Source organism: Nipponia nippon, unplaced genomic scaffold, assembly GCF_047370975.1.
Source record: "Nipponia nippon isolate SJK-2023a ecotype South Korea unplaced genomic scaffold, ASM4737097v1 scaffold_12, whole genome shotgun sequence".
NCBI classification, from domain to species: domain Eukaryota; kingdom Metazoa; phylum Chordata; class Aves; order Pelecaniformes; family Threskiornithidae; genus Nipponia; species Nipponia nippon.
The window spans coordinates 15,474,178-15,497,732 of NW_028262313.1; the positions used below are offsets into that span (position 1 = coordinate 15,474,178).

The following is a 23,555-nucleotide window of genomic DNA, read 5'->3' on the forward strand; positions in this document are numbered from 1 at the left end:
TATCCACTGCTTCCACCCAGTGACAAATTGACCCAAAGCCTCACCATGCCACCAGGGCAAGCAGGAGGGGAGACCAGCATGCCATTTCACCCATGCTGGACCCCAGCAGAAAAAGGGCAAGGCTGGCCAAAGACCACGAAAGCGTGCTACGTGTGCCCTGTAGAGGCAAAGCTCTTGTTAGCAGTGAATTAAGCGTGACACCAATGGCCTCCCTCCCCAAGCCAAACAAGAAGTAAAACTTTCACTAGGCTGAGAATAACCGCTGAGCCTCACGCCCTTAGAGAAGCAAGCGGTGGTCAAGAGCATCCATGCCAAAGTCCCTTCCAAAAATGAGATGCTGACCCTTGCTTTGCTACCGTGTATTTGAACATTAAACCAAAGATTTAAGACCAGCAGCAGCGTGCCAAAGTCACTGGAACAAAATTGTTGATACTGGGTTGCAAAACTGCAGGCATAAATAATTTTTGCCCTTATTCTTTCAGCACCAGCCAAGCTGCCAACAACGTGGGGATTTCTAGATCAAAATCAATGCCTTACAGTTCAGCGCCTTGCCATACGCTTCCCCAACTATCAGAAAATCTTTAATATCTGAAACCTCTTCAGACAAGTAATCCTAATACTCCCAAGGTATTTTCACAGGAACAGGAACATTGCTGATACTGTCCTTGGTGATCAGGTTTATTTTCATCCTGCAGCGGGAACAGATGCTTGCTTTAACACGCCTTATCAGGCACGTTACACCGCCTATCACAAAATGGTTAATAAAAGTACATGATAAACACACCTTGGGCTAGCTACGAGTGGGTCTGAGCTTACTGAAAACCAAAACCTCACCCATATTTCCAGCTTTAAGTGAAAAACGGAGCTAGCTACCAGCAAGCATTAGAGAACAGCCTGAGGATTAAACTTTGCCGATAAAGAAACTGAAAATACAGAGGCTGTACATCCAGCCGACTCTCCCATGAGCAATGCCAACAGAAAGCAACCCGCATTAAAAGTACAAAGAAACTGATCTCAGCGTCTCAAAGGGAATGACTTCTCGAACAGCACTGTAATTTCAAAGCTTTCCTCACAAGTCTCTTGCCAGCTCTAGCACAGAAAGAAATCCATTACCAGATAGAAAAACTCACTGGAGCTCCCTGCTGCTGCAACCCACCGAGCAAAGTAGCTTCCAGCAAGTCGCCAGGTGAGCCGGCTCCAAAAGCAGCTCCCGGGCAGCATCCAGGGAAAACGGCATTGCCGTGCCGACAAACACACTGAATCACTGTGTATGGCGACAGGTGACATTTTCATCCCTGGGTGCCAAAAGACCCTTTACTTATTCTTGAACTTCATCCCTGTGCATCTGCAGGTACTGCAAATTTCTACACCAATTTGCACCAAAGCAATGCTTCTCTCTGTGGTGCTACAAGCAAGCAAAGTAGCTGGTTACCTTTTCAGCGTGCTCATGGTCTCCCTACCAAGACTCCCCAAAAAACTGAGGGCAAAGAAGAGCCCGGTTTGCCTGCCCCTGCCCCTCCCCAGGGTTCCCCGGCAGCTTCCCATGGCCAGTGTCCGAGCTGGGTTCACACCCGGCACTCTGCCTTGCGCTGGCTGGGGTGAGCGCTCCGGCTTTGGGATAACATCAAACCCAGCCTGCACTGGGGCTTCTCCTCCTCTCCTCAGCAGCATGGCTATATAACCTATTTAACCCAGACCTGAGCAGTCTTTTAAAGGTGTTTGCAGGAAAGCAAAACAGCAGGGATCCCCTCACAGTGCAAGCACACTGAGAACTGCACCCTGTTTCCGTACAGCACTGGCACCCTTCCTCTAACCCGCTCCCCTCCTCAGCACAGATGGGTGCGATCGGTTCAACAAAGGTCTGGCTACCTTTATTCTGCGATTTAACAGGATTTCCTAGAAACTCAGCTATCCGTTCTGAGTGAAAAAAAATGCTTTGCTGAGCTCCTCGCTCTTCCCTTTCTAGGCAATACTCTGCAGACAGAGCTGCACACCTCCACCGACTGCAAGGGGAGCAGCAGGGGCTGGGCAGCTCTACCAGCCCATTTCTTTGCCTTTCTCCCTAGAGATGCAGATGCCCAGGCTGGGGCACACCTGCCCGACAAGCCTGGACTAACTGGAGTTTCTTGATATGTTTTTTTGGTGGTGGGTTGCTAGTGTTTTTCATGATGTACTTTTTCTAAGAGACTTGTAAGACTAATCTTGTATTCCTTTGCAACCTCTTCTCACTCCCAGATTCGCTCATGTTACAAACACATCAGCTCCACGGTACCTTTTGTGCCCGACCCTAATTATGCTAACACGTACGGGTCCTGCCAGGCAGAGAGTCCCGCTGTGCGAGGCGGGGATCGGCGGCTGTGGCTCTATGTCCAGACGGAGAGGCACCACACAACAGCTAAAGGGCAGGAGAAGTCCTGCCACCCCCATCCGAAGGGCTGGGAGGGGACACAGGCCCTGCTGGGTGTGGGACAAAGCAGCCAAAACCCACATCCCCTTCTCTGACAGCCCACGCCTGCAGTGCATCATCCTCCTCCTCACATGCAATACATGGCTACAGCCTCACCCCAAGCCACCCACCTTTTTTGGTTCGTGTCTCACTATGCTGTGAGTTGCCTGCTGTTTCCAGCTCTGTTGGGATGTGTTCAAAACCCCGATGACTTACAGGTGGGGAAAAAAGCATTACGAAAAAAATATTTACGTAGACAAATTAATATCTGTATCAAATCAACAGTCTTCACCTCAACTGTGCAAACTTTCAAAATAAATTTACAGTGCTGGGAACCCCAGAGGAGATCAACTATTAGCTGTGTAAGACACCCAGACCTACTCTCTCTTGTACTTGCAAACGCAGAAACAGCATTAACTTCAAGAGGTGCTGGGGTTGAATATTTTATGGAGTTTGTTTGTACTGCATCTGTCCAATTGTCTGTTTGTTGTAGAAAGCACAAACAGACTGACTAAAATCACTGTTCCCTACATTCATGATTAAAATATCTACAGGAGGTGGACGTATGAGGCACATTTTCAACCAGGGAAAAAGTAGCAGATAGGAAAATTAATATAGATACAGCCCTAGACGTCATTTTTTTTTCCCAATCTGCCCTGAGACTCAGCCTCCTTGATAAAGTACTTTAACAGCAGATTTTAGGTGTGAAGGTTTTAAATAGGCAAACTGTAGAAATAATAAAGCCCTAACACACACCGTCGCTGACAAATTAGCTGTTAAAGCAAGGCTTGGGATGGGAACTGCCTGCTGCCAGCTTACTGAATTCACGCTTCTGCATTGCTGTTTACATACCAGGAGCAACACCGGCACTAAGGCTCACATTTAAATGCATGCCTGGAGGTGCACAGTTTCCAAAAGCAGATTAACAACAGTATGGACTCCACATCTTGGGGACTGCAGAGCTCCTCAGAAACCTATCAGGAGGCCCCGCAACACCTCTGGAGCTCAGGTTCACATGCCCTTCGCAGCCCAGTCTGCTGCAAGCTATAAAAGGGGTCCAGGTCCTCATGCAAACGCCTGCAACCCAGCCTAGGGGCGGGTGGCCAGAGGAGCAGCCGCATGGAGGAAGGGTGCTCGGTCGGGTAATGCACCCAAGGACATGAAACACCAGGAGGAAAAACTACTGCCACAGAAGTGCCACCAATGCCGTGGAAAATCAAAGCAGCCCAAAGGACAGGCAAGGGCAGTTGTGTTGTTATTCAGGCTATCATCACTACGGGCATGGAAGATAAGTTTTCCATAATTCCAGGGGATTTTAATGACAATTAAATAACCTGTCATTATCCTTAATAACATAACAGGTGAATTGAACTTTGCCTACAGAAGCAGTGGTGGCCAAGGTCAGTAATAAAAGAGGTTGATATGAGAAGCCAGTGCAAGAGCAAAGCCCCGCATTTTCAAAGACAACTCCTGCGGCATTTTATACTTTCATGTGACAACAGTGTCTAAAAACAATCATATTTACGGGATAACAGTAAATACAACTGTTTGCTTCCAGGTACATTCTTTGAAACTCAATATGTGCTGATAAGTTTAACGGAGAAACTTTCATTCCAGCACAGCTGAAAAAAAAATTGCATTTACCACTTAGGGGCAGAGATGTTTACCCCAGATCCCAGATGCACGCCGGCTATCCGAGTTAGGCCATTTGCAATGCTGTAGTTAAGACTGTCAGCACTTCCATTACTGCCCTATTCCTCTACTGAACAGCTCATACCTTCATTCGTAAAAAAAGTTGCTCTGGGCTCTGGTTTGACACAAAAGTCTTAGCTGAGCAACATCAGTGTTTTAAAAATAAACTTTAAAAACCCAGTGGCCATTCTCTTTTAGCAACAATTGCCAGACAATTGGCTTGCTTAGCTTGGATTTTTTTCCTCTGCACTCCTATAACTCAAAAATGTCTCTAGAGCAAATAAAAGAATCACTCAAGTATTAAATAATCAAGAGGAGTCATGTTTAAATAAGTACCTAACTATATATGGCATTAATGAATTCGAACAGCTCTATCAAGTACAAAAGCACTGAATGGCTTTGCAATGCTCAGTGATATTTTTCTTTTAAAGGAAGTCAATTTATGTTCTGGTTTGGCAGAGGATGGGCAGATTATGGCTTTACTGCCATGGCTTGCGTTGAATTTAGCAGCACTCGATCTACTTGTCCTCCCACAAACACATTTTCAGTAGACAGATCAAGGTCTCAATATTCGATAATATAACTGACAGTCATGTTCCTTCATTGTATACGTGGACATCTTCAAGAAAAAGCGCATTTTTATTGTTGTGCCAATAAAAGAAGGATATGGGAGGACAAACACTTATCCTTTCAGAACCATACAGCAATGCACATGTTGCGTGTGCTTGCAAAACCTGGCATACAGCCTGTCAGGGCAATGTTTCTGTTCTGCCTTAGCACCTACAAGCATGGCAGGTTTGCTGGTGCAAAGCACGTAGGGTGGTTTTGCTCACAGTTGAATATGTTGACTGATCTTTCGAGATCAAATAGGCTCACATTATGTGTAGAAGTAAGTTTTGTTTCTTACTGCCTTGGAAATGCCAACTGGGCTTAGAGTTGAGCTGGATTTCTCTCTTGTATACATCATTATCGCCTGTAACATGAATTCTCCATCTCACCTGACCTCAAGCTAAATGTACAATTACATCTCTGCTCCTTTGCTGTTCCAGAGAGGGTTGACAGGTTCTGACGGACGGGGGAAGAGCCTGCCCTCGCTCCACGGCAGGAGAAGTCGTGCCCAGCAGAGCTGCTGCCCCCGGACCCCGCCAGCTGGAACCTCCCTGCGGTCCTAGGGACACGAGAAATCCTTGGCAGGCTGCTGTAAAACCGGGATTTTCTGCAGAAAGGGGCTAAGGCATGCAGGTTGAAAGCCAGTGCCCTGTACTGTACCCTGGAGCCTAACGTGCAGCCCACGAGTCCTGCCCGCATCCGTCCGCCTGGGTGACCAACACTAAAACCCCACAGCCTCCTCCTGGTCACCACAACACAAGAGTAATCCAATTTACGGAGATTTGGTCCCTGAATCCCTTCTAAGCAACGAAGAGAGCTTGCATCATGCGTGCGAAACTACCCGCGGGGTGTGAAACTGCCGAGGTGCCACCACATTATTTCACAGCCTGCATATGTGCGGTGGCATGTCTCGGGCCATCACCGAGCAAAGATGGCACATAAAACAGCACAGAAGAGTGCTGCTGGCTGAATGCCACATAGCTCCAAATCCATAAGCCAATACATTTCCACAGTCCTCAAAAAAGATAAGAGTTAGTTACAGTGTGAGTACTACAGTGACCTACATAAACACAGTTCTTTTTGTAAACAGGAGTCAAGAATGATAGGAACAAGCAGCTACAGGGAAATGGAGGCAGATTTTAATCATCGTTGGCTTAAGCAAACTATAACAATATTCCCGCACCTTTGCTCCATCCTCAACTCTACCCTACCTGCACGGAGCAGCTCAATTGTGTCGCAAGAAAAATCTCTTCTGCAAAACAAGCGTTATATTACCACAGTCCATTTGTCCTTGGCATTCAAAGAGAGCAGCAGGACTTTCTGAATGAGAAAGCCTCAGTTTCTCAGAAGGCTCAGAAATTCACACAATGCATTTTCAAAGAGTCAGGTCACTCCTAATAAATAAGAAATAACCTCCTCCCTGGGATTAAAGGTGGCCCAAAACTAGAATGAGCTACCAAAAGAGGGAAAAGCAGATCTCCTTTAGTAAATCAGGAAGCAGGGGATGACACAGTATGTGCTTTCACTTGGCATCTATTTGGAGGTACATTTTAGTGATGTTAAAGGAGGCAGGGACAGCTGGAGAGCAGGACCAGCCTTTCAGAGCTACCCAAGGCAAGCACAGCACCCAGGGAGTACTGAAATGCTGGGACATCTCAGCTCCCGACCTCACACCCCAGCTACAAGGCTGATGCCAGGATGACTCCAGACCCTTCTGCTCTGACCATGTGAAAAGAGGCAAAGCCCTTAACTGAAGCCCAGGCCGCACAAACATCAGTTTCAAATGCTACCAAAAGTTTTAAAAATCATAGAATTGGTGGGAGAAGAAGGGAGGAGCTGGTAATTGAAGCATTTGGAGTTTGTTGGCTGGAGGACAGGGGTAGGTTGGTGTCAACATGTAGAGCCAGTGGTACACAACCGAGCCCTGCCGTGGCAGCAAGCTAGAATTGCAGAAAACCACTCACGGTTGTCAAGAGCTTTCCTTCGTTCTTCTGCACGTAGACGATCGCATCCCGCACCAGGGAGAAGAGGTTCAAGAGGACATGCTCCATGTCATAGATGCCATGCATGCCTTTGGTCAGCCCCTCCAGCGACCCGATGTACTCTCGCCAGTGGTTATCGATCTCCACGACGCCTGCCAAGCATCCTTGCATCACCACGCCACAGTAGCTGGCACAGGGCTTGGCCAGGAGGAGCCCCTGGCAGTGAGAGCAGTACCACATCTTCAGCAGCGCTCGTCCACAGTCCTTGCTGAATTTTAAGTGGTCAGTAGTGTTTATCACCTCGATCCCCAGGTTGAGCGCCTGCAGAAAGACTCGCGTGGCCTGCAGTGACTTGGACACCTGCGTCATCATCACCTTTGGGTAGTTTCCAAAGACTTTGAGGTCTCTCCTGGCTGCCCGCAGGCATTCAGTCATTTCCATGGAGGGATCGGGGAAGCCGGGATTAATCAAGTGAGAGTAAACCAAAGGAAATAAACTGTCAAAAAATTCATTTATCATGTCATTAACACTGATGTCAGAGCCCAATATGTACAGCGAGACATCAGTAAAAAGTTCTCCAACAAACTGAAGTGCTCTGGGCCCCATGCTCTGGTAGTGGGTCCTAAACATGCTGTTGGTGAAGTTTCTTGCATGCCGTACTACAATTTCAAAGGCTTCTGCAAAACAGAACAAAAAAGAAAGAAGTTATTAAGAGATGACGAGCTCAGGAAGAGGGAGGATAACACTGTACTGCAATACCGCTGCAAAGGCTGGTCCCATCCTGCCCGCGTTGGGTCGGACGCCTGCTGGCAGCCGTGCCTGCTGCAAAACTTACCAGCGTCAGTGATTTTCAGGGGAAATGCATATATTCTTTAAACACAAGCTACATTTCAAAATGGCAAAAACTATGATCTAGTTAACATTTCAGCTTTTAAAGAAAATATTGATTCAAGAAAAGGGCTAGACTGCAATTTCTTTCTCTCCTTTCATATTGATTTGAAATTAACAGGAATTCTATCTCAAGACTTAATTTAAGGCAGAGATAAATGTTTGACAAACTGTACAGTGTTTAAAATGAGGAAACAGTAAATGCTGACATTCCATTATGAAAAGGAAAATATTTATAGGAGCTTAATCACAGAGGATATTCGGACTCGACACCCAGCACCCACCCTGCACTAAGTGTCCTCAAAGCCATTTGAAAAGCCCCTGCAGTGCTGTAGCTTTCCCGAGTGCACCAGGCTCGCTTCGGCTGCAGATCCAATGTTTCATCTGCCCTGGACACGAGCTGCTCCGTGGTCCAAAGCGATGCTGAGAGCCGACGACGCAGTGTCCATCTGTGCATGCCCAGCCAGGACCACTCTCACATACATCAGGTTGTGCCAAATGGCCCCATGAAGCTCAAGTTTTACACGGCAACCATCAATTCGCTAGGAGAAGCCAGGGTGCGTTTTCCCCTCTCCACCTTCAAAGACTTGAGGACTTTCGGCCCACACCTCCTGCGGCAAGCAGGAGAGCCTCCAGCAGCATAGGCACTGCACAGTGATTCCCTTAATTACAGCCCTCCTCACCAGGAGGCTTCCAAAATATCTGTGCCCAGGTACATAAAGACAACATACCTACACACCCTCCAGTTTGCGAGTTAAAGCATTAGCAGGGGAGGCCAGCAGTGCAAACTAAAGTAGTTTTCTTCGGCCAACTCTCTCTACCAGCCTGCGTCCCACCCTCCAGGGTACTATTCATAAAATGCTAAAAATAACAAACGGCCTCTCAGTTCACAGGTCACTGACACCCCACAACGTAACCGCTCTCAACTGCGGCACTCTGGAAACACACATCCAGGCTCAATTTGCATGAAAATTATTCATGTTCAATAATTAAAGAGAATGTTTAATTTTTAAAACCATAAGTGTTATTCTTCCCATTTGTTAAGGCTGGGATGCAGCTGAGCGTGGCCTGACGCCTCTCCGCGGGGGTTTGGTATCAACGCTATCACAAGCAACATCAGGCCTTGCTGCTCGCCCTCCATAACCTCTCATGTTACTCAAGAGGTTTTGAGACCATCACATCTCCAGGACTTCCAACACTTTCTTCCCCTCCTATGCAGGCACACATGGCGGGACAGGGACCCAATGTTTGCTGCCTCCATGCCAGCATGCAGAAAGCTATGGTGTAAGCAGCGATCAAAGCAGAAATTACCGATACACTTTCACAAACAGTGTTCTCCATCCCATCTGGTGCCTGCGCACCTCCCAGGCATGCCACTGAAGCATTTTGTCCACAGCTCCCGACACCCGCACCAGGACTGCCCCAGCAAGCCCAGAGCAACCATCTGCGTTCCCAGACAACAGCAATCCTTCCTAACACCGCAGACTGAGGGATGCAGCGGAGCAAGGACACAGAGCCCCTCTCTCCATGCCTCCCTGGCCACAACAGCAGGCATCTCGCTCTTTGCGCCCATACAGAACATCGCAAAGCTCTCCAGGCACAACGGCACGTCCGGCATGGAGCGGGATAAACGTGCGGGCTATGCAAGCACAGCAAATTCTGGTTGCACGGTTATTAAAAGTTTTAAAACAAAAAAGTCTCCTTAAATAGGGCATATGGATTACAAAAGTTTTTTTCCTTCTTTATCCTCAAGAGCACCAGAATAGCTTTTTCCTCAAAGAGCACAAAGCACTTTTTGGGCCAGTGTTTTTTTGACAGCACTGCAGACGATGCCAGGATTTTCATGCTGTGCCTCACCATTCGCCTTTAACCTCTTCTCTGTTAGTTCCCTTAGAAAAAGTCATCCCTCTTTCCTTTTCTCGCTCCTCTGTGCTTTGCAAGTTACCATCAGAGCCAAGAGACCCTTCGCTGATTAGAAAAATATTCCAAGCTCCTATGCAAACCTCCTACGGCGAGAAATGCTTCAGAAAGGAATCGAGAACAGTGGCGTATCAGAAGAGCATGCACACACAGTCCCACTGCTTTAAAGGTCACGACATGCACATAATTTTTATCATAATAACTGGCTAAGAGTGTCTATTTTATGCGCCTTGGAGCCTTTGCATATATCCATTAGAGAGCGCAACAGGGACTATAAAAGCACATGGAGCCTCCTGCTGCCCTATTAATAGATGCAAGAAATAATAAAACTTTGTAAAAAGAGTCTTACACATCCAAAATCTCTCACACCCTACTCCCCTAGTAGTTGCTTATTCTGAAATATTCCTCACAAAGGGCTGGCTGCAAGAATATTAAAGCCCCAGCTGCCAGCAGCAGAAGTGACCCACGGCCAGACCCTGAGCACTTCAAAGAGGAGGAAACTTTGCGGGTCCGTCCCCCGTGCTCCCACGAGTGAGCCTCGCGGGGAAACGAAGGGGATGCCGCATTACAGAAGCGGCACGGGCTTCTGCTCCCACAGAAAATCCCCCAGCCTGGATTTGCTGCTGGTAAAATCTGCCCTGCTCATAATATGGCATTATTGAAACTCCTGTTGCTAGAGGACAATTGAATCTTTTCTTTCTTCTATTTATTTCAAGGATATTTAAAAAAGAGTGCAATTTAAAGCAGCTGGTTTGCAGGTCTAGCTGAACAGAGTAAATACCTTAACAGCACTGATAAAGCGTAGCATCAGAGCTGCACCCAGATTCCAGCAGGCAAAGGTACTGCAGGGCAGAGCGGAGCTCATGTCTTACTGTCTCCATCACCATAGCTATGCACACACAGCAGAACTCGATCATGCCACATGGTTATTTATCTGCTTTTAAAATATTTTCTTATATGATTAGTAGGAAAAAAAAAATAAAAAAAACCCCACTTTTGCATGCACTAAAATTTAAAGAGCCCTGATCTATGAGTCTGGCTTGGGGAGATGACAGCCTGAGCTGCCACGGACCACCACGCTAGAAAGCCAGTCCTGCCTGGGTAGCTCTTAAGCACATTTCATCCGCAGGTACCTGAAGGTACTGAACACATACACAAATTGTACTCCAAAGTCATTTCAGTCAGCACAGGGACAAAACCTGGGAGCAACTTAACCATGCACAGCACCATGGTGCTTTCTCCCAGGGTGGATGGGAAGAACCATACCGTGCCCAGGTGCAATAAAGGGACCGCATGCAGGATACGAGCCAGAGCACCGTCAGCAAAGCATCGTACCTGCCGCACTGGTACCATACATCTGTTGACTGTCTCTGCCAAGGGCAGTTTATCAGGGCTCCCAAGGGATGCGTGAAAGCTGAAACTCTACTCTAGACCGCAGTTATCAGGCACCAGTGGAAAAGCACGGGCTATTACTTATTTTTCCAGCAGGACTCTCACTGAAGCACCTGGAGAGGAATTTCTGCCCAGTTCCAGCAGCCAGGAGGGAAGGACTAAGCTGCTTTCAAAGTGCAAAAGCTCCCCAGAACGCAGCCCAGGGAGAGCTGCACAGCCACTGCAAACTGGCAATTAAAGAAAAGAAAATAAATTGTAAAAGATCGTAACAGTGCCCTGAGTGGGGATTACTGGCAGGAGAAGGAAATCACTGCGTTCTCAGCTCAGATAATAAAAGTCTGCTGCTTAGTAAAAACGCCAGCTTTCCTGAGAAGGCGCATTTGCTCCTGAGCTGCAGCTACTTCAAAGGGGCCAATGCCGGGGCCGGAGGAGCTCCGGATTAACCTGCTGGCTCCCCCAGGCTGCAGGAGGCTCCAGCCAAGTCTGGGACTTGATGGGTTTATTTAAGAGATTATGTGATGCAGTCGCCTGAACCGCAAGGAGCCGGCGCAAGCAACCCCAGCGAGCCATTCCTGCATGGCATCCCCCGGAGACGCAAGAGCCGCAATCCGATGGCAGCTGCGGAGCCGGAGCAGCGACAAGAGACAGCACCCAGCCCCGATCCAGCACCCCCAGGTCTGAGCTCAGCGGGTGCAGCATCACAAGCAACTGAAGGTGTTTGGAAAGGTGGTGCTGCCAGGAACAGGGAGGTCTGTTCTCCATCTGCCTTCCCAAAAACCAGCACCGCAGCAGCCATCGTTGCAGCCACATGGAGCCACCTCCCTGCACCACCACGGCCATGGGGAGAAGGCAGGAGCTGTCACACAGAGGGGAAAGCGGGACCCACCATGGCAGTCAGACACCGGGATGGGATGTGGGCTTCGTGCCTGCCCCTCCATTACTGTGCTGTTGCTCTTTCGCTGCAAACACAAGCTTCCCACATGGACAGCTGCCCTTCTCTGTGCATCACGCAGCACACCACACAAGTCCTCTTTGGCAAAGGCACACCAAAGACAAGGGAGCTGCACAGCAGAACTTGCTGCATCAGCAGCCCGTCTTCCATAGGGCATCTCGTAAGGGAACAAAGTGGGGTGGAAGTGACAGATTGTGTGACATCCAGTCACCCCCAGCACATGGACACCAAGGGGTTAAAACTGCACATAAAACCTTGATTTTACTGTTTCTTGACATCTGGGCACACAAACCATGCAACCACAAAGCGCTCTCTGAGCAGGGAAGCGCCCACCATGGCTGCCGTCACTGCCCGTCAGGAGCTGAGCTCCCAACTCCCATTTACACCTTTGCAAGAGTCTTTTCTTAAAAACTGGGCAATTGTCTCCCCACATTTAAAGCTTTATCTTGACCACGTAAAGATATGTCTTCACAGTAGAGGAACTACAACATGTTTGTTACTCGACTGCCAAGAGCTAGTAAAGACAAGGCCTTGTTTTATTTTTTGGGAGACAGCCAGGCAAGTAATCCTAGACAAGGTCACAGTGTCACCATCATGTTGCTACCTCCCCATAAAAGCTTCAGGGCCACCTCCTCCAGGACTTTGTGGCAGAGTAGCAAATCCTCACAAACTATCCCAAACTGTAAAACAAACAAGAAACTGATTTCTGTGCAGCAGAAACCTCCCTTGAGATCAACACGGATCACTGGCATCCAGCTGAATTTCTCTCTCTGCAGATGATGATGGAGGTTGTGATTCACTGCACCCTTCCCAGGATGCTGCTGCTTGGAAGCGCCCCGGGCTGCAACACCCCATGCTGCGCTTCCTTGTCCTGCTCACCATCTCTACGTACAAAAATGCACTTTAAACACCTTTTGGGTGTGAATGTGCCCCTTCTCCCTCAATAAAATCCCATCTATGGATGCCACTGTTCCAGGGCAGTAAGTGAACCAGCTCCTGAAGCTCGGTGGATTTGCTGAAGTCCCTCTTTCAGGCTCCAATGGCTCTCCCCGTGTCTGCTGCCCAGACCCCTGCCCCGGAGGGTCGCTCCTCACAGGACCTGGCACCAAACTCTCTGTGCAAGGAGCCGCAATAACTGCGGGGGCTGGAGAGCTCCTGGCCTGGCCAGACTTCACCTGCTGAGCTGCCCCGGCTCTTCCTGCTCTCTGTCACTTCCCTGCTGACAGTAAAACCCCATTTACTGCCTGTGAAATGACTTACTGATGCAAATCCCTCTCCCTTCACTCCTCAGGACACAAATCACATCGGGAGATAACCAGGCACTGGGATCCCTCAGCCCATGGGGATCACCTCCATCCTGAGGCAAAAAACATGGGTCTCCAGGCAGGGTGGTGGAAAATTCATCAGTTAATTAACCTGGTCCTAATGCTGCATCCCCTTCAGGTCCAAGGTTTCTAAACCGTTAAAAGTCCCACACACCTAAAAACCAAAAATGCTCAGCCCCCCCTCAAAGCCACCAATGTTCACGGATGGGAATTCAAACATTCATCAAGGAAATGCTAAAAGTTTTGGGGTTTTGTAACCTCACCAAAATATTTTCTGACGTGGCAATTGCCGTGGTACTGCTAGGGAGTGGTGAAAGGAGCCATAGGCATTCACATATGAGTGAGCTCTAAAGGAAAAACTTCTTCAATATCTCCAATGAATCAGACAACTTCAGACTCATTGCAACAGCCTGCGCTCCTGAAAGACACACAAAAGGGCTCACCAAGAGAGAGACAACTGTTTGCAGTAACGGCCTGGCTGCCACAGGCACTACTGGTGAGATGAACCGTGAGTCATTTTTCAAACAGCAGGTAATATTTATTTACAAACTTGGAAAAGGTTTGCAATATATTGAGCAGAAAGGAAACCAAATCCAAGAGATTTTCCCCTGGCAGCAATAAGAGCAGACTCCAGATTTGTTCCGTTATGATTTACACTACACTGCAAGATTTTAACAACATTATCTGGAGACAAAAGCTCTTCCAAGCAGCATAATTACTTTTGTCTGTGGCATTACAAAACCCATCAGATGGTGCCACTGCTGGTCTTACAGGGTTTATTTCTCTGAGCACATTTGGGTGTAGAGCTTAGGAAATGCTTTTTTTCCAACTATGACACAGCCTTTTGGATTACTTTTGCAATATTGTCACTATAAAAGTTATGGACTCGAGCTCTCAAGCTTATGAGATTAGCTTCAAAGCATTAGTAATAAAAATTAAAACAATTCAGTTATTCTGTCTTCCAAAATTTCAAGCCATCAAGGTTTGTACTTTCTACCTTTGCTCCGTCACCACCAGACCAAGAGAGGAAAGGTCTCTGTCCAGTCTTTAAATGAGAGGGGGGTTCTTCCAGCTCCATGCCCACCACCCTCGCTCCTGTGGGAGCCCAGTTAAAACTTTCCAAAGCCAGTGCTGCTCACCAGCCGAACCCAAATCATTATGCTCTTGTCAGAGAAGACTCTTCTAATTATCTGTGCCTATCAAAACACCAAGTTCCAAAGCCATTTATTTTTAATTGCTCAGCTTATCTAGGGCCCTGACATTTTGAAATACACTCCCTGAAGTTTCTAATAAAAATACTGTATGCTAGCATCTCATTATACCCACTCAAAATGCCCTGAAACCACGCTCCTATTATATTCTAGGTAACAGTCCGACTGTTAGGCAATTAGTCACAGTGTGGTTCACCCATTTATTATTTATATCCCGTGTACAAAAACTTTGTTAACGCAGACAGCGGAGCCCACCAACGCAAGCTGCTACAAGCCCAGAAGGAAGGAGAGAAGAAACGCTGGTGCCCACAGCTGCCCACCTTCAAGCAGCCTCTCGTGGTGGTCCGTGCCCAGACTGGACCCTGCCTGGAGGGATTCGGGGCAGTGCTCCGTACCCTGTGCAGGCATCCACATCTCACGACAGCAAAAGCCAGGTTTAGGGATGCTGGAGGGGACCACAGGAAAGCAGCTTTTCTTTTCAGGAGCACCGGGATGCCTTGAGAGACTCCTGGAGACCCTAGGGAGTACTCACTTCAATGTAGGAAGCCCACACTCCATGTGAAATTTAAAAAAAAAAAAAAAAAAAAATCTCACAGCAAACACCTCTCAAGAATGACTCTGCAGTAAAATCTTTTCTGGGGCTTCGTGCTTTAACATGTGGCTGTGGCACTTTTGATTTATTATGGGTTGCACATCTATTGTATAATTTGTTTTCCCGAGCATCAAGAATTATTCAGCTTTGTGCCATGACAGATGTGTGAATGCTTAAGAGATTCCTGAAAATTTAATAAAGACAAAGTTAAAAATGCAAACAGTCAGGGCTGGCACGAGTGCTGGATGAACATGATTCTTTATCAAAACCAAGGGGAATAGGAGGAATAAGGGCCTGGAGCAGCAGGCTCAAACCCAGCCCTGGGAGCACAAGTAGGAAAAGCAGAGACAGAAGGATGTAAGAGGTTTCTGCAGCAAAAGGTAGCTTTGTTGTGCGGGTAACCTGTCAGAGCAAAGAAAGATAAACCTCTCCCCATGCACCCCATGCCTCCATCCTGGTGCTGAAGCTCATGTAAGGGTTAGGGTTGAAGTGTCCAGGCTCCTCTCCATCACTGGGCACCAGTTTAGGGATGCAGCATGCAGCAGAACCGCTGGGAAGAAGCATGGCAGAGCCTGGATGCAGGAGTGCCTGAGGACGAAGGGAAGCCTTTGGCTTGGAGAGCATCAAACTCTGCACCCACCATTTGTGTGGGGCGAACGCTGCTCCTGCAGAAGTGATTTACTGCAAAGGAAACCGGGTTTTTACCCTTGTCCAGTGCTCTCTGAGGCAGCCAGGTGTTTGCACTACAGAGAGCAAGAAACAAACTGCTGCTCCGCAGGGCAGGGACCGCTGGGGTCAGAGCGGCCTCGCCCCAACCCAGCCTTGTGGGAAGGCAGCGGGGAGTGCTGAGCTGGCAGAGCTCGGGGTCAGCCGACAAGGAGCTCGCTTTCAGCCACACGCAGAAATATGTACACTCCAAATATTTCGTATTTTCCTCTTTCCCTCAAAAGGGGAAAAGTTAATTAAACCAATCCCACAGAACAGAAAATAAATCACTGAAAACAGCACCACCAGGCTTTTGTTATGTTATAATTATATCAACAACATGCCCAGAACTAATGTCACATCACTGGGGAACTTTCACCTTCACCATTTTTTTTACCCCAAATATTTACACTCTTTGCTTCTAGTCTCTCTTACCTCTCCAATTTGCTGCAGAGACAACAGTCTCCATCTACAACTCTTATTTTGAGCCAGCTGCTCAGCTAGGGACCGCAGCCCAGCACAGCAGGAATAGCTTCAAAAACCCCAGGAAAGGGGCATTTCTGCCCTGGGTAACTGAGCAGACAGATATCGCAAACCCAGGCATTTTACCACTGCAAAGCCACGTCTGGGGTTGTTTTGGTTTGTTTTTATTTTTAAACACAAAGTGCATTTCCAAAAAAGAGAGGAGACACCAGCACTTGGTCACCCCCCAGCCATATTTTACTAACTGGAGGTTCCAGCATCCACCTAATAGGGTTATAAAGATATCAAAAAAGCAGCATGCCTCTTAAAAGACAAATGACGAGCCACATTTCAAGCAGAGAGCAAGTGATTCCATACACTCCCTCCCAAATTTACAAGCCAAGCATTTCTAAAGACCAGGACACTAGTTTGTGTAGTTCCTCCATTTATTTTAAACTGAAAGTTATAAGCAATTTCTGAAAAAAACGCATGCCTAGCAAATTCCTTTATTCATCAGAATAAATGAAGGTAAAGCAAGCCACTAGGTCAAGTTGAGCTTGTATTCAAAAATTTGAAAAAAAGTCTTTGGAAGTACATTGGTCTCAGTAACTTTAGAGCAAGGCAGATCTGAGACGGGTTTTCCAGGCTCCCTTTCATTCCAGCGGGCTTTTATCAGCCTGTTAAGTCTCCAACAATGGAGAGCAGACTATTTATTTAAGAAGCAAATTCCTTCCTTTATAATCTCCCCTGGCCAAATTCTCTTTAAAGTTATCTCAACTGTCTGATGAAAAGCAAATGGCAGAAGATCAGTTCTTGATCCCTATAGTAACACGAAGGACTTGCACTTATTTAAGGGCACCTGTTGGCTGTTTTTAAGTCACTCCAGCCCCTTTATTTCCGATTTTGGATTCCTACCTGTGCTGGCAGAATTTGGGAAAGGCATCTGCTCAGTAACATACAGCAACCAACATCGGTGTAACTCTCTTCCCCTACGGAGCAGCTGTTGCCAAGACACAGAACAGTGCCCAGGCTCTCAAAAACAATTTAGTGACTTTTAAGCTGATTTTGTCTCAAGACCCCTCAGAGAAGGACAGGGGTTTCCACTATGGAAATAAGACTGCGGATCATCTCAGTAGCACAAGCACAACCAGCCCCTCCAATGGTCCCTGGCAGCATCCGACTTGCTGGGTGCACACGGAGTATTTCAGCAGCATCTTGCTCGACACGGAGCAGGGTACCCAAACCCCCGTCCTGTCCAAGATGCCACAGGGACACACAGGACACACACCAGCACCACTAGAACAGGGCTCAGGACATGCCAGACACAAACCCCAGGCACTATTTCCACCCATAAAAGACAGGACCTACCCATGGCCCCAGTTTCCAGACTTAGCACTTTCCAAAATCTGGACTCACTTCTTTCCTTCCTTCCTCTTGAGTGGAGTCCCCAAAAAACGTGGCTGTTTTGCTAGGGTTTTTGGGTATTGTTTGTTTGTTTTGGAGGGAGGGTGGTTTGGTGGGGTTTTTTGGTCTTTTTGGTTTTGTTTAAGGTGATGCATGGCCAGCTCCCTGCCCAGGGAAGAAGCAGAAGGTGAGACACCACATCCTGATGGCACCAGTTTGGCCCCTTGCCTGGGCCATCCCCAGCATCCCATGTGGTTCCTGCATCCTCCTTGTCCTGGCTCCAAGCCCCGTTTTGATTAACACTCTTTTTAAAAGAAAGATGTTTTATTGTCTCCTTACTCCCTCCTGTAAGAGCAAGGCAGCTGTTGTAATGGGAGCACAAGATGATCATTTGGCTTTCAAGAGCACGGCTCGCAACCACTGCTGCCAGAAATCGATCCGAGGCTCCACCGCCTGCTCCAGACGGGCTTTCCTTCAAGAACATGAATAATCCTCTACAAAGTAATGGCACTATTCATCTTTCAAAAGTTCCTCACAGGCTTAAATCCCTTGCTGAACAGGGGGCCACGTGTTCAGCCACGTTCCCAGTAAATTAAAATTCAGCTTGTTCTTTTTCTAAAGAGAAACACGGAGAGTATCGATCGATAAATTTACCGAAAGTTTTATGGCAGCTGGTTTTCTCAGTAATAGAGCAACCACTGCTCAGACATGGTTTAACGCATAATCTCCAGATCAATAGAACTTTTGATTTATAAATAATGATAACAAAAGGAGCAAGGACAAATATGCTTGGGAAAAAGTAAACACTTTCTCCAACAGATACTTTCGGCGTAATCCTCAAAATAAAGACCGCGTATTTCAAAGGCTGCATGTGGAAGCCAGCGCAGAATATGTTATCTAATGAAGTTGAAGATTCATCTTCATCATTACAATGTTCCAACTTGTCTATTCTGCAACTCTCGGCGCATAAGTTTCTGATGCTCTTTGTGGCATTTGCTAAGTATTAGCTTCTCATAACTCCAGAATCCTTTTTTCCAGAGAAAAGTTACCACCCAGAGACACCTCCCTTCTGAACACCTCCACACAAGGTATTTCCTTACTGCAAATGTTATGTTTGTTATGAAGCCTTTCCTAGGCATGAAAAACACAGGTCAGAAAGGATTATAAATCCTATCACCTGACAATTTTTTCAATTACTGTGCATGTTAAAATGATGCTACCACAAATAGGTTGCAAGAGATATGCTGGAAAAATCTATTAACTTACTGTAAATCTATTTAAGTTGGGAATTCACACCTTGCAGAATTTTACCATTAGTCCTGAGAATTAGTTTATTGCTGGACAGGGAGGGCAGAGCCCATGAGGGTCATTTCAAAGATGTACTGTTCCGTGGCCTGTCTAAAAATGCCCCGATTCAGGTATTTAAGGTGCTAGTGAGTCTTTGAGTAAGTGCTTGCATGCTTCCCTCTACAGAGATACTCTGCTGAATAAGAAAAGGCATCACCTTTTTCTAAACTTTCACATTGCTTTTCCTCCCTTCCAGTCTCCTCTTGCAGTGGAAGCACTGACATATTTGAGAGGTTACAACAACGTACGTACAATTATTCCGTTGCTTGAGGAATCAACACCTGTTTTTTTTATATCCATGGAGAAAAATCAGGGGGGAAAGAGCTCAGGTTCAAATACAGAGATTTCTGGTCCAAAGGCAAACCGCCTTCCCTACCCCAAGCCCACCACTGTTCCCGCCAGGAAGAGTATTTCCCTTAAAAAGCTATTCTTCTTCGTTGACTTCTTGTCAAGAATCAAAAAATTCATTTCCTGTGAGGTCTGCACTTAACTGACTGGCTCAGGCACATCAGAGATGGATCCTTCTTGATAACGGAGTAATGGGAGTTTTTACAGCCTCTAGAGATGGAAAGAAGAGCCAGCCCATTTTCCGCTATCTGAGTTGATCATTTGCTGTTTGTCCTCTGAAGGCATTGGTGAAGGAGAGCTCACGGACTGTCAGCATCCAGCACGGCTCAGCCGCTCCACAGCCTCCCACACAAGCAACATGAAAGGGATGGAGGAGAAAAGGAAAGGAATTAAAGGCTTGCAGCCCAGAGTTATTCCCACATCCCCATCGTGTCTCTGGAAGCCCACGCAATCTTGCTGTTTCGATCTGACCTACAGGGTAGTAGAAAGCTCAGATCTGGGTTCAGACCTCCTTTGCCTGAGTTGTAGCCAAGCTCAAGTAGCATGCAGCACCATGGCGTGAAGAGCAGCTTTGGAAAGAGAGAAGGGGAGACCTGTATGCCTGTGTCTGGCACTAGGAAAAAAATTGTCTCTCAACATTGATGAGGAGGGGCGAGCATCCTCTTTGCAGACAGTATCCCATTTTTATAACAAAATACATTTTCCTGTTTGAAGTAAATAGCATTCTCCTACGCATGTCCTTGCTTTTCTTCAAAGTTTTCAGCTTTTCATACAAGACCCAAGGACCCTGGAAGGTGCCCCAGAACAGCCTCCCCCTGAGCCAGGACATAAAGGACAAAGCACCAGGGCAGTTTTGCCCTAGCCGATGGGCAGCCTGCACTCCTTCATCTACAGATGCCCTGAACCCCCTTTAGTGAAACCTGCACCCTCTGTCCATCAGCTAATGGAGCGATCTTTGCAGGCAGGGAAAGAGCTGGGGCCAGCAAAGGAGCAAAGATGCTCTACAACATCCCTGCACCCACAAGAGCCTTCCTGGAAAATACACTTGACCATGGCCACATTGCAGCCCCGGGGCTGCCCTCCCCACGTGCTTTTCCATTACAAAACACTTCAGAGAGTCCCTTCGTCTTCAGGGCAGACAGGGAAAGCAAGCAAGCAAAACTGACAGCATCACAGGCACAGGGAGGGGATGCTCAGCACGACAGTTGCAGCAGGCTCATGGAGGGTGAGTCAAAGACAGGGTGAAAAGGCTGCCAGCAAGCAGACGGGACGGACTTGCTCTGTTGCTGACACTTCTCCCCAAATGCAGTCCATTCGCTCTGACAGACTTTGGAAAATCTCCTCCTGACTTCCAGAAAGCAACAGCTCAAAGCAGGACCATGCAGACATGGAGCCAGCCTTTCTCTAAAGCATATAAAGCCGGGCACAAAGCACTCATTTTTCCCTTGCACACAGCAGCCTGCGCTGCGATTGCTAAGCCCGAGGTTGCGCTGTAAACCTCCCTCCTCTTTCTGTTACCAATTTGATGGCATTTTACATGCCCAAGAAATCTAAACTGCAATAAAACCACAGTGACAAAACCAAAGCTGGCGATGGAAAAAGCAGCTCCTGCCCAGCGTGGCTGTGTGGGGAGCATGTTAAAAAGCCGTCTGGAGCAAGAGTCATTAAAGTTTGCAAACATGCAGCGCTCTGCTAACTCCCCCCAGACACCAAACCCCCCCTCGGCCCAGACAAAGAGCCCATGGACGCCAGGGCTGCAGAATCTCCCCATAAACACTTTCATTTTAAGCCAGTTTAACTGGAAAAAGGTCAAGACCAGTAACAGCACAACATGTGTTATCAGTTAAACAAAGTTAGCAGCTATCGGTTAAACAAATTTAGCAGCTATTGGTTAAACAAAGACCACTTAGACACAAACCAAATCAAAGATCCTCTGTATTTCAGGCACCCAGATGAATCTCTAATACCCTGCTAAGCCTCTGTGTTTTATGTGCTGTCTCCATGATGTCTGCATTGGGTTTTTTTAATTGCACATGACTTAATTAACCATCCAGGTAAATAGACTACAACTTAAGAAAATGGGTAACAACATAAAAACCTAGAAATGTCATCAACATCTCTGCTGCCCAGAGCAATGGCTGTGTTTGATTTCATCAAGTACCATCTAAATTATTGCCCAATTTGTATAGACAGCCAATAGACTATTTTTCTCCCCTGAAAGTTCAGAGAGATACCTATTAAATACGTATTTAATGAGAAAGCTTGCTCTTTGCACGCTGAACGTTTTCATAACCATGCCATCTAAGGTATATAAATACAGTCAGGATTCAAACTGGTGTTTTCCCCACTCCAATAAATGATATCTGTAGCAAAGTTTCACCTTTGACAAAGGCTGAATCTGCTCCCAGCCACTGGAATTGCTCTCACATCTTGCACAATCTGTTGTTTTCCTGAAGCCCCAGCTTTGGACAGAGCGGATTACACAAAGACCTCAGTTTACAATTAAAAACCAAAACAATCCAGCCCTTGCTGCTGTGGGAAAAAGCTTGAAAATGTGACCTGTCGTGCTGGAAGACAATAAAAGCGAATTAAGGAAAACCTCACAATGTATCCTTTTTCAAACTTACCAATTTTAATGCCAATCACATTGTTCTTAGGGCTTTAATCATGATTTTGTAATGCCCTGAGGTTATGGGAACTGAAAACCACATGCTTCCACTCAAATGAGACAGCAAAACATTTTGCAAATTCATCTTTCCTATGAGGACACTCATGTTTCATCCTAATCTTTACCTCCTCACTAAAGCAAAAATGTACCAAAGTCTCCCAAAGACATCCTAGCTTAAGCTATGGGCAAAGTGACACAAACACCTCAGCTTTTTTTTTGCCTTCAGAATATCAGGGTAACCCTGCTCTGATTTGGGGGAGTCCCAACCTTTACCTTTCTAAATAAACAAAAGCGACCAGTTTTAAAACACAGGGGTCTTACTCTTCCCCGTTTCCCAGGCTGACGTGCAATTCATCCCCCGGACCTAGGAAGCAGCACGTAAGATGCGATTTCAAACCGCCCCAGATCGCAAATGATTCCTCCCAGGTGTGGCACTGGAAATTCGGATGCGTTTTCCCTGCAGGCTGAGCAGCACCGGAGCTGGGAGGGCCGGGGCTGCCCACCCTCCCCGACACCGGGGTACGGACGGCACTCACCGAAACAGCCAAATTTCAGTGTGCGCCTCCAGAGCTGGGAAAGGAAAATTAAGGAGAAAAAGCTGATTTCCTTTGCTCCTGAATGAATTACTAGGTATAGCTCCTGTCCTAAACAAAGTATTGCTGCTGGCCTAAGCAGGATGAGAGCAATGCAAACTGGACAGGAAAAAAGGAGAGTTAGGAAGTGGCAGGTTTGTGTTTAGCAATGCCATTACGTTAGCAGCAGAAAAAAAAGGGGGGGGGAAAGAATTACAGGAAATGTTAAGGGCTCCTCTCCGAGCTTTGCTACTTCACATCATCTACTGTCAAATCTGAAGGTAAAGCTGAAAATACCTCATGTGTGCATACAGCTATTCCAACACCACCAAGCTGTTATACTACTTTGTCATCCCCATGCAAACACCCCGAGCGGGGAGGCGTAGCTGCAGCCATAAGCAGAGCGCACCCAGGCCTCACGTGGAATATATATGATAACAATTCACTTTTGTACATCAAAAATCAAAATAATTGATTTCATGGAGAGAGGGGTCAGTGACACTCACTGTGGAAGGTGGTCATTTCTAAAGGTACTTGACATGGATTTGACTGCAGGAACTCCTCCTGTGATGCTGATACAAGGCACAAAGGCTCTGGCTTAATACCTCGGCTGGGTGCGGAGGTGATCTGCAGCAGCCACCCCAAGCCACGTGCAAAGCGGTCTCAGCCTGGATGGGGAGCGCAGCCCCACCGGCACCTGCATCTCCAAGGCAGCCCGGGGAGGAAGGCTTGCCGTGGTGCTCCGGCAGCACCATCCTCTGCCAGAGACCTCCGACGGCCGCTGCCAGCCAGCAAAAGGCTTGTTCCACTGAAGGACTTAATTTGAGGGTCATCTTTGTGCTTAGGCTGGATAAAAGAGGGTGGAGGGGGAAGACTAAAAGTATTTGTAAGTTTATTTAATTTTTTGTGCTATTTTTAAATCACGTGAACAAACAGAGCATCACTTCCATTCCTCACTGTTTTTTGTGAAAGGGGACTGGGAGTCCCCACAGCTGGGTTCTTAGTGTATGCGTCCACTCTCAAAGTTCTTCTCTTCATCA

General features: G+C 47.2%; 1 protein-coding gene across 6 annotated transcripts in view; it reads right to left on the reverse strand.

Annotated features, from left to right (window-relative positions):
• Positions 1–23,555, reverse strand: part of GPC3 (glypican 3) — a 170,122-nt gene that overhangs the window by 74,693 nt on the left and 71,874 nt on the right. For all 6 annotated transcript variants that reach the window (XM_087749004.1, XM_087749006.1, XM_087749007.1 and 3 more), the window contains one exon: positions 6,712–7,406. In XM_087749004.1, the coding sequence (XP_087605130.1) occupies positions 6,712–7,406 (695 nt within the window). The remainder of the gene's footprint in view (positions 1–6,711; positions 7,407–23,555) is intronic.